General features: G+C 56.0%; 1 protein-coding gene across 1 annotated transcript; it reads left to right on the top strand.

Moving 5' to 3' along the window:
- The first annotated feature begins 1,995 nt into the window (after positions 1 to 1,995).
- NUAK2 (NUAK family kinase 2) lies at positions 1,996 to 11,228 on the top strand. The gene is made up of 7 exons (XM_010724211.3): positions 1,996 to 2,249; positions 5,668 to 5,788; positions 6,705 to 6,856; positions 7,647 to 7,712; positions 8,534 to 8,653; positions 8,907 to 9,039; positions 9,119 to 11,228. Exons 1-7 carry the CDS (start codon positions 2,049 to 2,051, stop codon positions 10,237 to 10,239), a joined length of 1,914 nt encoding a protein of 637 aa, XP_010722513.2. The 5' UTR covers positions 1,996 to 2,048; the 3' UTR covers positions 10,240 to 11,228.
- The last annotated feature ends 1,491 nt before the right edge of the window (positions 11,229 to 12,719 follow it).

Below are 12,719 nucleotides of genomic sequence, written 5' to 3'. Positions count from 1 at the left end.
CACACAGCGCTCTGTGCTGCTGCAAAGGGAGCACAGCTGGGACGGCTGTGGATGGGGTTGGGGATTTTCCGTGGGTTTCCCCACTGCTGAGGAAGCAGCGGTGATGCAGAAGGCCACAATAAGGGATCCTTATCGGCGGATTCCAGCCGACTTAGATCTGTGTCCCTTGACATTTCCATTAAAAAGGGCTTCCTGAGGGAGCCTGGAACAAAAGCATACCTCGGCTGAGTGTCAGCGAGGAGAACCGCGGAGAGGAATTTATCTGCTAGAAACAGAAAGAGAAGCAACCCGAGTCATTTCCTTTCATCCCGGGGAAAGCCTCTGGAAGGCATCCTTGTAAATCAAGAGGACATTAAACGTGTGCTTAAGGCTAAATCGTGCTCGAGTGCTTCCTGGGCCGCTGGGCAAACCCTGAGCGATCCTACAGCTGTGGCTATGTGCAGGAGCTTTCACCTCCACCAGAGATATTTTGTGCTCTATTGCAACAGGGAGCTTTGCTTCTTCCCCTTCCACTCGGCGGCAATCTCTGGGCTGTGCCTGACCAGGATCCGATCTGTTTACTTTGACATCGAAATTACAGCAATTTAGTTAATCTCATCTGAGCTTTGTTTGTCTCCCCTATGGGCTCTGCTGGCCGCCCGCAGATCGAAATGTAGCTCCTGTTACTGTGAATAATTCATCGGTGCTACTCTGCTTTGGTGCAGGATGCCATCGGGTCACCCGACCCAGCCCAGCACAGGTGGGAGATGGCTGATGTTAAACCAGGGATCGAGGTTTGCTCAGCTTTGGGGTGAAGAGGAAGTGTGGGAATCTGCAAAAAGCCCTTTGCTCCATTGTCTGATGAGGTTCCATACAGCCACTGGCGATACAAACCAAAGGAGCAAGATACTTTGAGTCCTGGGGCTGCAGGGATGTGCACGGCTGTGTCCCACGTCTCGACTTCAGCATCCATTTCTATGGCTGTGCTATGGATGCATTCAACAGCACCTTTCTAAACCCAGCACTCTGGTACCCAGCCTGCGAGTCCAGGAGCTCTGCTTGGCTTCTCATCCAGACACGGGATGGCACAGCCGATATCTCTGTGCTCAGGGACACAAAGCCTGCAGCGAGGGGCCGGGGCTGTGCTCTCATCCTTCACATGAGCCCCCGCTTTGCCTCACCCCGTCTGGCCCGAGCTGCTGGAAGCGATGGGAAAACCCGGCTCTGATGAGTAATGCCGCAGTTATCTCTTTCTTCCATCGATACGGTGTGTCCTCACACATGCCAGAACTGGGCAAGAGCTTTTGTTTGGGCTTCACTGAGAGATCATCGCATTCTTTTAATATCTCAAAACAAAGAGTTACCACAGGGGCAAAAAGAAAAAGACCACACGGGGAGGTGCTGCCGAGTTAACCAGAAACGTCCGGACAATGAATTTGTATCGGGGCAGCCTGCAAACATTCCGTTCCTCCCACGGATCCCTGCTCACTGCACGCAGGGCTGAGCACCGGTCCGTGGCTTCGCCTCTCTGGACTCTCCTCCCTCATTTTGCCCTCAGTACGCGGTTGTAGGTTGGTTTCTATTCTGAAAGAAAGCCAGATCTGTCGTTGTTCTGTGTGTGTGGCTGAGTCCATCCGTGCATCCCTTCCCCGTAGCCACGCATCTCTCCTCCTCCTGCACCCGGGCGCTTTGCTGCGCGCCCTCCCACCCACTCTGACCCCCCCTCCTCTCCTTTTGGCTACAACCATCACCCCACATCCTCTTCTGCACACCTTCAGCTCATCCCAGCTACGCGGGACCCCACTTTTCTCCCTTCTCATCCCACCCAACTGTTTCCTTTACACATCTGCTCCGCGGCCGCACCCGTCTCCACGCCCCCTCCCATCCCCCTTTAATCCCAGCGGTTCCGGGGGTCCCCCTGCACCTGCCCAGCCCCGTGGCCCCCCCACCCCCGCACCGACAGCCGAGCGGGGCGGGCTGCAAGGCGGCCAATGGGCGAAGGGAGGCGCGGCCGTCGGGCAGCCGCATTTAGGAGCGGGGCGGGCGGCGGAGCCGGGAAGGATCGCGGCATGGAGCGGGCGGCGGTGGGGCCCGGGGGCACCTCGCTGGTCGAGGGGTTCATTAAATCGCCCCGACCGCTGATGAAGAAGCAGGCGGTGAAACGGCATCACCACAAACACAACCTGAAGCATCGCTATGAGTTCTTGGAAACGCTGGGGAAGGGAACGTATGGGAAGGTGAAGAAAGCACGGGAGCGTTCCGGCAAGCTGGTAAGAGCTGGTCCTGCGCTTCTCCGTTGTTATTTCGGTGCGTCCTCGCTACTCCGGTGCGGCGGTACCGACTCCGGTTCTGCCCCGCCTGTATAACCGGGACCGCAGCGGTGCTACGGAGCCTCCGGTGCCGGGAGAGCGCCGCCCTAAAGGGGCAGAAGCCGGGGGGCTGCGGTGTCCCGCGCCCACTTGACCCAGTCGGGCTTCCTGGGGTGAGAGGGGTTTGCAGATATCCGATGTGGAAGAGCAAACATCGCACTCCGGTCTCAAGGATCGTTCCCTTCCTCTCGCCCCGGTGTCGAGTTGGTTTTACATGTTGACTCTCGGTGGCGTGCAAGCAAAGCTGAGCCCCTCAGAGCCCTGAGTGCCCGCTTGAAGTCGTCATTCACTGAATAGCTGGCTCGGCCCCTTTAGAAGAAAGTGGCTCTGTGCAATGCAGAGCTCAGCCCCGAGCGTAGACCTGGTGTGATTCGGGCAGCCCAGCCTCAGGCACCCCGTGGTACGCAAGCAGCAAGGCTCTGAGCACCACGGGGGTGTAAAATCGGCTGGTTAGCGTGCCCCTGGAGCGTGTCAATGAAAACAACTGTGAACTGGAGAGGTTTTCCTCTCCAACGGCTCTTCATTAAGTCAGATCTGCCGTTTCCATTCCCCTATCTGATGCTGCTGCATAACCAGGGCTTTGCAATGCTGCTCCTTACCCAGCAGCCTGGGAGGATCTCATCCCTGGGGTGGATGAGGAGCCCTGGCTTTCCCTTTCTGCACCAAACAAAGCTTGTGCAGTGGATCTTTGAGCCTCTGGAAAAGGTTCCTACCTGTGGAAGCCCCTTAGGACAGAGACTTGTTTGTCTGGTAGCATAAGTCCATTATAATGCAAATCAAATCCACACACCAGTGGCTCTTCTATAAGTGCCAAAGATAGTCAAAGGCTGGACTAACTAGTACTGCAGCGAGCCGGCCCTGTGGGAACAGGAGGCTTAACCACAAATCTCTCCTCTTCCCACAAATTCTTTCTTGCACCACTCAGCATTTCCGGACCTGTTTAATCTTTAGGCTTATCCCAAGCTGGGATATTTGTTCCTTCTCTAAGTGGCTTTCACTTCCCAAAGGCCGAGGTGTGAGCAGGCACTGCTGCTCCTGGGTTACCCCTCCTGGGTTGTGCAGATCCCACATTACAGCAGCACTGCAGCTGCTCCGTGCACGACTTTGGCCTCTGGTTAATCAAACTGCACAGATGACACACTGAATATTGAACTTTTTTTCTTAGCTGCTTGGCTGTCCTTCTTTTCTGTCTCTTTTATTTATTTTTGTTTATTTTTTTGCCCTACCCCCTCGTGCTTTTCATTTTGAAGGCTCATGCTGTGGTGGTGCAGTGCATCCTGCACCTGCTGCCAGGGCAGCATTTGGTCCTTTCCCTCCCATCCCACAGTTCTTCCAGCCTGCTTCCCCAGCCCAAGGCAAACCAGGAGCTGGAGGGGGCCCTTGTGGGCTCAGGAATGGATCTGTGGGTTTGTGCAGCGTTGGGGGAAGGCAGCACCTGGAGTGTTCCAAAGCACCAAAGCCTCCTTTGATCTCCACTAAAGGGTGAACCCCTGTCCCTTCCGGAGTGCGTTGTAATCCATATTTCATGGAGCATGAAACGCAGCACTTGCAATCTGGAACAACTTCTGAAGTGCTGCCTGGGGTTGTAGCTTAATGCATCTTTCAGCAGCTGCTGAAAATACCTGTTCTGCCCCCAAAAAACTGTTTAATTAAAAGCCTTTTTGACTTGGAAAGTACTCGGGAGTTCTCAGGGCTCTGACAGCGGGGCTGTTTCCTGCAGGAGATTTTTTTCACATAGCACTGATGGAGCAGGGGGTGTTGGTTGTGTTCCTGTATCCCTGGAGCTGCCATCCCCACTGCTGGGATGCCTTCCCCTCTCTAAGGGCTGCACCTTGAAGTTAGGGAGGGGATATTCTGGGACAAAACAGCTGCTCAGTACCTCTAGGGAAGGGTGAGAAGCCTGAGGGCTGATGGGTGGATCAGGCACTGCTTCTAATGGTGGGTTTGGGCTCTGGTGAGACCCAAGCAGTGGCTTCTTGCTGTGTGCCGTTAGGAGAAGCCCTGGGGCTCTGCAAGCACTAAACCTGCTGGTGAAGGTCACTAAGTGTGAGTGTTCCCTGCTCAGGGCACACACTGCCAATGGCATCTCCTGAGGCATCCCACCCTGCGGCTGCTTTGTCTTTTCTTGGCAGCAAGTCTGGCTTTGAGTCCAGGCTCAGCGTGAGCGTCTCAGTCTGTGTGCACCCCAAAGTGCGGTGCTGAGGGTTAGCAGATGAGAAAAGTGGGGCAGCAGGGAGGTGGGAAGCAGGAGCAGGGGATTCTCTGCATAAAGGCTTTGCCTGCGTTGCATGGGGGTCACGTAATCAGGAGCTGGAGCGAAAATTGTTAAACTTTAACCTGCTAACCCAGAGCGAAGGTTCTGGCAAGGAATACCTGGGTTTCGAGAAGCTATGAAGTGCCTTCAGTATTGCTTTCAGTATTGTTTTGCACAACGCCCCATGCCTGGGTTATTGAACTCCCGTGGCTGGAATCTGCTCTGCTCGGCTGCTGCAGAGTCAGACACCATGAAGACAGCACTGTGGCAGCTGAGATCTCGCTGCTGTAGCATCTGCTGGCTTCTGGGGCTGCGATGGGCTCTGCTCAGCTCTGCTATCGTGGCAAATGTGTGTCAGCCTGGGTCTGCCAGTGGGGTTTCTGACTCCCCTAAGCCAGAGGGACCAATGTCAGAAGCCTTGAATACCACCTGGAGAAGGGACCCTGTGCAGCTGGGCCTGTTGGTTCCCTACAGCCCCCTCCTTGTTGCCATGAGACCTGGAGTGGGGGTCCCTTGATGGATTAACTCTGTTCCGCATTCTTGTCTGGTACAAAAAAAGAGGTTCTGCTGGATTCAGTTGTAAATTCAACCCTAGGAGCGCATTGTTTCTCCTCAGCCCCTTTGAAAAAGGATTAGAAGGCGTCTATTCTCCAGCACTCACTCTTCTTTCTCCTCCCCTTTCAATTTCCTCCTAGAAGAGAACTTGAAAAGCCAATGGAAGCCGGAGCGCAGCTCACATCGTCAGCCCAGTCCTGAGCTCTCTGCCTCTGCTCCCTCACACCAAACATTCCCTTCCCTCTCCATAATCAGCTCCTTGAAATAAGTACTTGTGAGGAGAACAAAACCTGTTTTTTTCATTTCCGTGACCCCAAGAAGACGTTATCTCTGCAGCCATGTGCAGGTTACATTCCTCTGGCTGCAGCCCAGCCTGGCTGGGACTCGGCTCCTGTAAGAGCTGCAGGCACAGGGAGTGATGCTGAGCCCCTTCCCAAGGGCAGGTGCTCCTTGCCCTGCTGTGGGATGATGTGGTGCTCCTGGGTGATCACTGTGTGTCCTCCTTCACAGGTGGCCATCAAGTCCATCCGGAAGGACAGAATCAAAGATGAACAGGACCTTATCCATATCAGGAGGGAGATAGAGATCATGTCGTCCCTCAACCACCCCCACATCATCGCCGTCCATGAAGGTGAGCTCCCTCCTCACTGCCCCTTTTCCCTTCGGCCATTTCCCTGATTCACCCCATAGGAGCTCACTGTGGGGAATCCATGGCAGGGGAACCAGCAAGCTCCAAAGCAGTGGGACTCCCTGCAGCCTGAGGCAGGAGCAGAACTTGCTCCTGCCATCCTTTCCCTTCCCTGGGGCATAGGAAAACCAAACCACAACTTCAGCAAGAGCTCCTGCTGCTGGTTTCTGCTATATGGCCAGGACTGGGCTCTGCTCCCAGGCTGTCAGGGCAATGCGGATGGCAGCCGAAGGGCAAGTCCTCAGGATCAGATTTGGGCTGCTCCAGTTGGAAGCTTGCTCCTCACTTCCTTGGTGACAAAGCAGTGTGGCTGTGCCCTTCCTGGTGCCTGGGGTTTGTCTCTGCGCCAGGTGTGTGTGTGTGTGTGTTGTTGCCACCTTTGTGGTGTACGTGAGGTATCCAAAGTCCTTTTGTCCTCCAAACAAAAGCACACTGGCTGGTGGTTTATAGAAGGTGTTTGCAAGGACTGAGTCACGCTGCTGCTCGCTGGAATTTAAAAAATACTGAGGCAGCTTTCTGCAAATAGGAGGAAAGCACTCCAGCTGTGGAGCACAGTGGGAGCAAGTGGGAACGCACAAAGCCTGGCTGTGCCTCCGAGCCTTTCCCTGGGAGCTGGGGTCTGTGAAGCATGGGAGGTCCATGTCTCAGCCTCCTCCTGGAGGATCAGAGCACATCTCTGGCCAAAAAAAATCCACTTGTCCCCATCTGACCTCCAGGTCACAAACCCAGCACCTCCCGTTCTGCAATGCACACAAGGCAGGCATGCCATGTGTTGGGTTCAGCCAGAGCCTCCGCTCATTGTAGGGCTCTGAGCATCCCTCCTAATGCCCCGTGGCTTCCCATCTCCATTCCCATTCAGTGTTTGAGAACAGTAGCAAGATTGTCATCGTGATGGAGTACGCCAGCAAAGGAGATCTGTATGACTACATCAGTGAGAGGCAGAGGCTGTCAGAGCAGGAGGCTCGCCACTTCTTCCGGCAGGTTGTGTCGGCTGTCTACTACTGCCATAAGGTGAATGGGGCTCTGTGGCTCAGATCCCATGGGGGCACATCTGGTGGTGATGTTCAGTCTGGGCTGGGAGCTGTGGGATGCTCAGGGCTGTTGGGTTTTCTTGGGAATCGGGGTTAATCCCGCTCCTTATCTGAAGGGTGCGGTGCCTTCGGGCCTCTGCGGGGGAAGTGCCCTGACAGCTTTTAGGAAAGTGCTGCCTGGCTGCTGTGGTGTCAGGTTGACTAACCCTGCATTGTCCCACCCGTGTTGGGGAGACGCCCAGGGCTGTCTGTGAGGGTGGTAGCTGAGCCCTGGGTCAGCATCTCTTCCATTTGGCTGTGGGATGGGCTCTGTCTGCTGGGTGGGCACTGGGGGTCTCCCTAGGGGTGCTGTAAGGCTGTGCTGGGGTCATGCCTTGTGCTGAGTACTGTGGCAAGAACAGGGGGTCGTAGGCACCTCCTGAACCCAGTGCAGACTGGAACATGGCTTAGCAAATCCAACAAAGCACGCAGCTTTGCTCACCCTGGGGATGGGGTACTGGCTGCTTCTGTGGGCACAGGGCTGGGGTGGATGCAGGAACCCGATGTGGCATGGGGGTGCTGACAGCAGCACCCAATTCAGGACGTGGTTTACAGCTCATCCTCGTGCAAGCAGCCGGAGTTATTTGCTGCTATCTCTTTGCTGTCACTGATGTGAACGCCCATGCTGTCGCCACTGTGCCGGCACCGCGAACGGCAGTGACCTCTCCGTGCTGCATTTCCCTTCCTCAAACATCCTGTGAGCTCAACCCACCTCTCCTCCCCTCTTGCAGAACGGGATCGTTCACAGGGACCTGAAGCTGGAGAACATCCTTCTCGATGCCAGTGGGAACATCAAGGTGAGGGGCTGTTGGCCATACGTTGGGGTTCACTCAACAAAGAGCTCAGGGATGCTGGCGCAGGGTGGGGGGTTGTGATGCCCTATTCCTCCCAGGGCATGTGGTCCTTATGGCTCTGGGAAGGCTGCTGCTGTTTGCCCTGGAATGAGAGAGCAAGGCTGAGAGATGGAGACCAGAGGGCTGCCCCTGTGATCTGCAACTGAAAGGGAGAGGCTGCAGAGGTAGAGCGTCAGAGTTAAAGCCATCAGTGTTTATCTCTCTGCTGATAAGAGGGCAAAGTCTGAAGCGGACTTCAAAACAAGACACGCTGGGGAAGAAGTTGTTTCCCAGTGAAAGTCTCAATTCCCACAAGCACAGGGCAGCCAGGTGCTGCTTCACCCCACGGCCGTGCCTCTCTCCTGGGTCAGAGTGGTTGGAGATAAAGGGATGGGGCTTTATCTGTGCAGTGGGTGATGATGTCATTGGGACTGTGCCTTCTGCTCCCTGGGTGGTGGCTGTCCTGGGCATAACGAGTGCCCACATGCTAGCAGAGCTGATAGAGCACGTATCAGCTTTGTGGCTGTAGCTGAGCCAGAGGAGAGCCCTGTGGTGCTGCTCTGGTCACACCTGGACATAGAGCCACTGCTCCACCTGCAGACAGCAGCCTTGCTGCTTGCTAAGAGCTGTGAAGTTGCAGGTGCTCAAAGCCAGCTTGGATGGGGCCCTGGGCTCCTATTGTAGTAGCTGGTAATCCTGCCCACAGGAAGAGGTTTGCAGCTCGATGACCTTCAAGGACCCTTCCAACCGAAGCCGTTCAATGATGATTCTGTGATTCTCTCCAGATTGCAGACTTTGGCCTGTCCAACGTTTACCAGCAGGACAAATTCCTGCAGACCTACTGTGGTAGTCCCCTCTACGCCTCACCTGAAATCATCAACGGACGGCCCTACAAAGGCCCAGAGGTACGTGGTGCCCTGTGAGGTGGTCTCACTGCCTCTCAGCTTGGACTTGGAGCAGCTCTGGGTGTTCTCCCCGTATAGGAGCTGGGATGGCAGAGACCTCTTTTGGGGTAGCAGTCTCCTGAGGCAGAGAACTGTGTTAACGGGGTGTTGCGGTTGGATGGAAACAGCTGGGGGAGTTCCTGCCCCATGCCATGACCTGGGGTGGTGGCCTGGTCCTGCTGCCCTCACCTCAAGGTCCCCATCCTTCCTGCAGGTGGACAGCTGGTCCCTCGGTGTCCTCCTCTACATCCTGGTCCATGGCACGATGCCCTTTGATGGCCACGACTACAAGACCCTGGTCAAGCAGATCACCAGTGGGGACTACCGGGAGCCCACGAAGCTGTCAGGTAGGCAGACCCCATCACGACACGCGTTCCATCCTCCAACTCGTGCTCTCCTGGTGCCTGACCTTCCTCTCTCCCCCAGATGCCTGTGGGCTGATCCGGTGGATGCTGATGGTGAACCCGGAGCGCCGTGCCACCATTGAGGACATCGCCACACACTGGTGGGTCAACTGGGGCTACCGTGTGCCCGTTGGTGAGCAGGAGCTGCTGAGGGAGAGCAGTGAATCCCCATTGGCCACGGTGGCCGAGTGGCTACGGCGCTCCTCCAGACCCCTCTTTGAGAACGGCTCCAAAGTGAGGTGCTTCTTCAAGCAGCACATCCCTGGTGTGGCCCTGGAGAGGCAGCGTTCCCTTAAGAAGTCCAAGAAAGAGAATGATGTCTCCCATGCACTGCAGGAGGGGGCTGCAGCCCCGGAGAACCCCTCCAAGTCCATCCTCAAGCGGCCCAAGGGCATCCTGAAGAAGAGGAATTCCTGCGAGCAGAAGGTGCCCATCCCTCCGCCAACAGCTCCTGGGGGAGAGGCGAAGAGTGAGGATGGGGACGTGACTGCTGTGGGGCTGAGCCTAGTGCTACCCTCTGCAGTGCTGGGGGATAACGAGGGCAGCAGTGTGGTCCCTGTGGCTGTGCCCAAGAAGGGAATCCTAAAAAAGCCCCCGAAGAGGGAATCAGGGTATTACTCATCCCTGGAATGCTGTGAATCCGGGGATGTCTTGGATGCAGGGAGCTTGGACCTTGAGAGCAATGTGTTTGCTGACAGCCCCACCGCTGAGCAGGGCCCCCCCGTCCTTCCCAGCAGCCGGAAGGGCATCCTCAAGCACAGCAGCAAATACACCAGCAGTGCTGAGCCCCACAGCCCCCCCAGGCAGAGCTTTGGATGCTTTGATGAGGTGTCCCTGCCCAAAGCTCCCCTTGCCCCCCGCCCTCGCCCACCCAGCGCTGTGAGCGAGGACAGCATCCTCTCCACCGAATCCTTTGAGCAGCTCGACCTCCCCCCACGCGTCCCCCCGGGCAGCAGCGGGGCCATGAGGGGCTGCGTCTCTGCTGACAGCCTCCTGTGCTTGGAGGAGGAGGAGGAGGCGGATGAAGGGCGCAGGCTGCGCCGCTGGACCGTGACCCACTGCCCCAGCGCACTGGGAGAAAGCTGTGACAACATCACCGAGGTGTACAGACGTGCCGTGGCCATCGGCATGAAGCTGAGCTGAGGGCACCCTATGGCTGTAGGGATGGGGTCCCTGAGCCTGGGATGGTCCCTACTGTGGGGAGGGGGGGGCACAACCCCTCCCCTCTCCCCCCATGGCTTCCTTGTGTCTGGGAGGGGGGCTGCCCTGTGTCTCCCCCCTCCCCCCTATTTATTTTGCAGCCTCCAGGAGGATGTTGGATGCACACAGGGATAGGGTTGTGGGGGGGGGAGGGGGATGCCCTGAGTGCACATCTCAGAGAGGAGGGGGTGATAAAAGGACCAAAGCCCTAAGCTGCCCCATTGCCCCCCCTGCTCCTGCTAAGGGGAAGAAGTGTTCTCTGTGGCACCACACTGTCCCTCCCTGCTGCCTTCCATGCAGACAGGCTCATCTCATGGGAGGGATGAAATGGGGTGGGGGGAGGGGTGGGATTTCTTTTTCTTTGCACTGTTTTTTTTTTTTTGGCTGCACGAGATAACAGATGGGGCAGGTAATATACCTCAAACAACTGGAGATGTAGCAAGGTGCAGGCAGGAGGCTGTCCTGGCTGCAGGCTGGTGTTTGCTGGCAATGTGGTGCAGCCCCATCCTTCTGCTGCTCTGAGAAACTCAACTGGAATGAAGCACCAACTGGAAGAGCACATGCACTGTGATGGCGATGAGCTGAGGCTGCAGGAAACCCAGAGCTGCCCCACACCGCAGTCTGAAAAGGTGCTCTGATGCCAATTTTTCATGGTGAAAGGAGAAAAAAAGAAAAAGAAAAAAAGAAAAAAAGCGCCTTTCATAAGGCGCTGCTTCTTTATTTATTGCCTCGTGTGTGAGTTAATGTAAAACTACATCAGCACTGGATTTGCCCAGCTCAGTATCAGCCCCCCTCCATGGGTGGTTGTGGGGTGGCTGTGCTGCAGCCCTGCTGCACTGCTGTGTGGGCAATGGCTCTGTTCCTTCCTACAGCGTGGTCCAGAGGAAAAAAAAAAACAAACAAAAACAACATTAAATTAAAAACAAAAGGCACATGTTGGTTGTTTTCCTGGTTGTTCTTCCACCGCAGTGTTCTGGGGGATGCTCCAGGCTGGGGTGTGCTGTCCCCAGGGGGTCCTGTGGCTCTGGTGGTGATGCTGAGGCTGTGCGTGGCTATGGGGTTTGTTCTAGGATGGGTGAATGTGACTTGGCTGTGGATGTGTGTGTCCTGTGGGGTGTAATGCATCTTGCAGTGCTCAAGCTTTATTTGCAGGCTCTGCAGCATGCCCACCCCACTCCTCAGCCATGGGGACCTCAAAGCGTGCATCCTGCAGGGATTTTCCACCCAGGAGAACACAGCTCCCAACTTTTGCTTTCCCAACGCTGCTGCAGAGTGTGTCCAGGTCTGTGAGCTGTGTGCAGGTGATGGCAGCAGGAGCTGTGCTCTCAGGTACCTCCCATGGAGCAAAATCCCATTGGAGATGCACAGCACCGCTTTGCTTCCCCCGCAGTTGCCCCCCTCTCCATCCCATTCCCCTCAGTTTCCTTTGTCTGCTCCTCCCGCTGCGGCATTGAAACTGCTTTTATTGCTCTCTAAAGCACGGTAACAATTTCCCGTTTCCACTCGAGTAAATCAGAGACATTTCAGGTCCCCATTGCAGGAGAGGGCCGACGCTGTGGGGCACGAAGTTCTCTGCCCCCCACTGCGCATTCCCTGCATGCTTTGGCCCCATGCAGTGATACCTACAGCTGCTGTGTGGCTGTGCAGGGCAAAGCCTCCAGCCTGGCCAGCATCCCCAGGGATGGGGATGGATGCAGCCAGGGCTGCAGTGGGGGCAGGTGCTGCTTTCAGCCCCGGAGTGCATTCGAATCTCTGGGATTCACCCAGTGCCCCATAGGGTGCTTGTCGGGTGTGGGGTGTAGGAACCTTCAGGTCGATGCTGGGCTGCTGCATTTGGGGGAGGGTCACCCACATCTGGGGCTGATCCAGGAGCCCCATGTGATATCACTGATAATCCATAAGGTCCTAAAAGAGGGGAGGAGAAGGATGTTCTGCGCTGGGGATCTGGCAGCAGGAGGGAGCCCAGCCCAGCACCGCTCCCTCACAGCACAGTGACTCAAATCTGGCCCCATCCTGCCCAGACTTGTGCTGGGAGCCCGGATGCACTGAGCCCATATTTGGGGCTGGAGGGGACGTGGTGTGGGAGGGGAACACGTGTCCTTCGTGGGGCAGCAGTGCAGCACTGGGGCTGTGGGAGCAGCGGGGGATCGCGCCCATTGCTTTCCCAATCACCCATTTGCTGTCATCACCGGTTGTGACAGAGCCACAGAGCTCATCTTTCTCATAAAAATCTCCTGTTATTTTGTTTTCTCCCTACGTTTTCTGCTCCAGATATCCCGTGTCTGTCTGACACACCACGGGCCGGGGGCCAGCACTATTTCTGAGACATTCTGCATTAACTCAAGTGCCAGCACAATTAACACAACAAAGTTGTGACGTTTTGCATGCGATGTTTTCAAAGCCATGCTTTTTTTTTTTTTTTT

Source organism: Meleagris gallopavo, chromosome 28 (genome assembly GCF_905368555.1).
Source record: "Meleagris gallopavo chromosome 28, MGAL_WU_HG_1.1, whole genome shotgun sequence".
In the NCBI taxonomy this organism is placed as follows: Eukaryota; Metazoa; Chordata; class Aves; order Galliformes; family Phasianidae; genus Meleagris; species Meleagris gallopavo.
The sequence above is the reverse complement of the archived record's forward strand: the minus strand, read 5'-3'. Positions and strand labels throughout refer to the sequence as shown.

Coding starts and splice junctions, on each gene's coding strand:
- NUAK2 (XM_010724211.3), top strand. CDS start 2,049: ATGGAGCGGGCGGCGGTGGGGCCCGGGGGCACCTCGCTGGTCGAGGGG. Junction 5,789..6,704: donor CATCATCGCCGTCCATGAAG/GTGAGCTCCCTC, acceptor ATTCCCATTCAG/TGTTTGAGAACAGTAGCAAG. Junction 6,857..7,646: donor CTGTCTACTACTGCCATAAG/GTGAATGGGGCT, acceptor CCCCTCTTGCAG/AACGGGATCGTTCACAGGGA.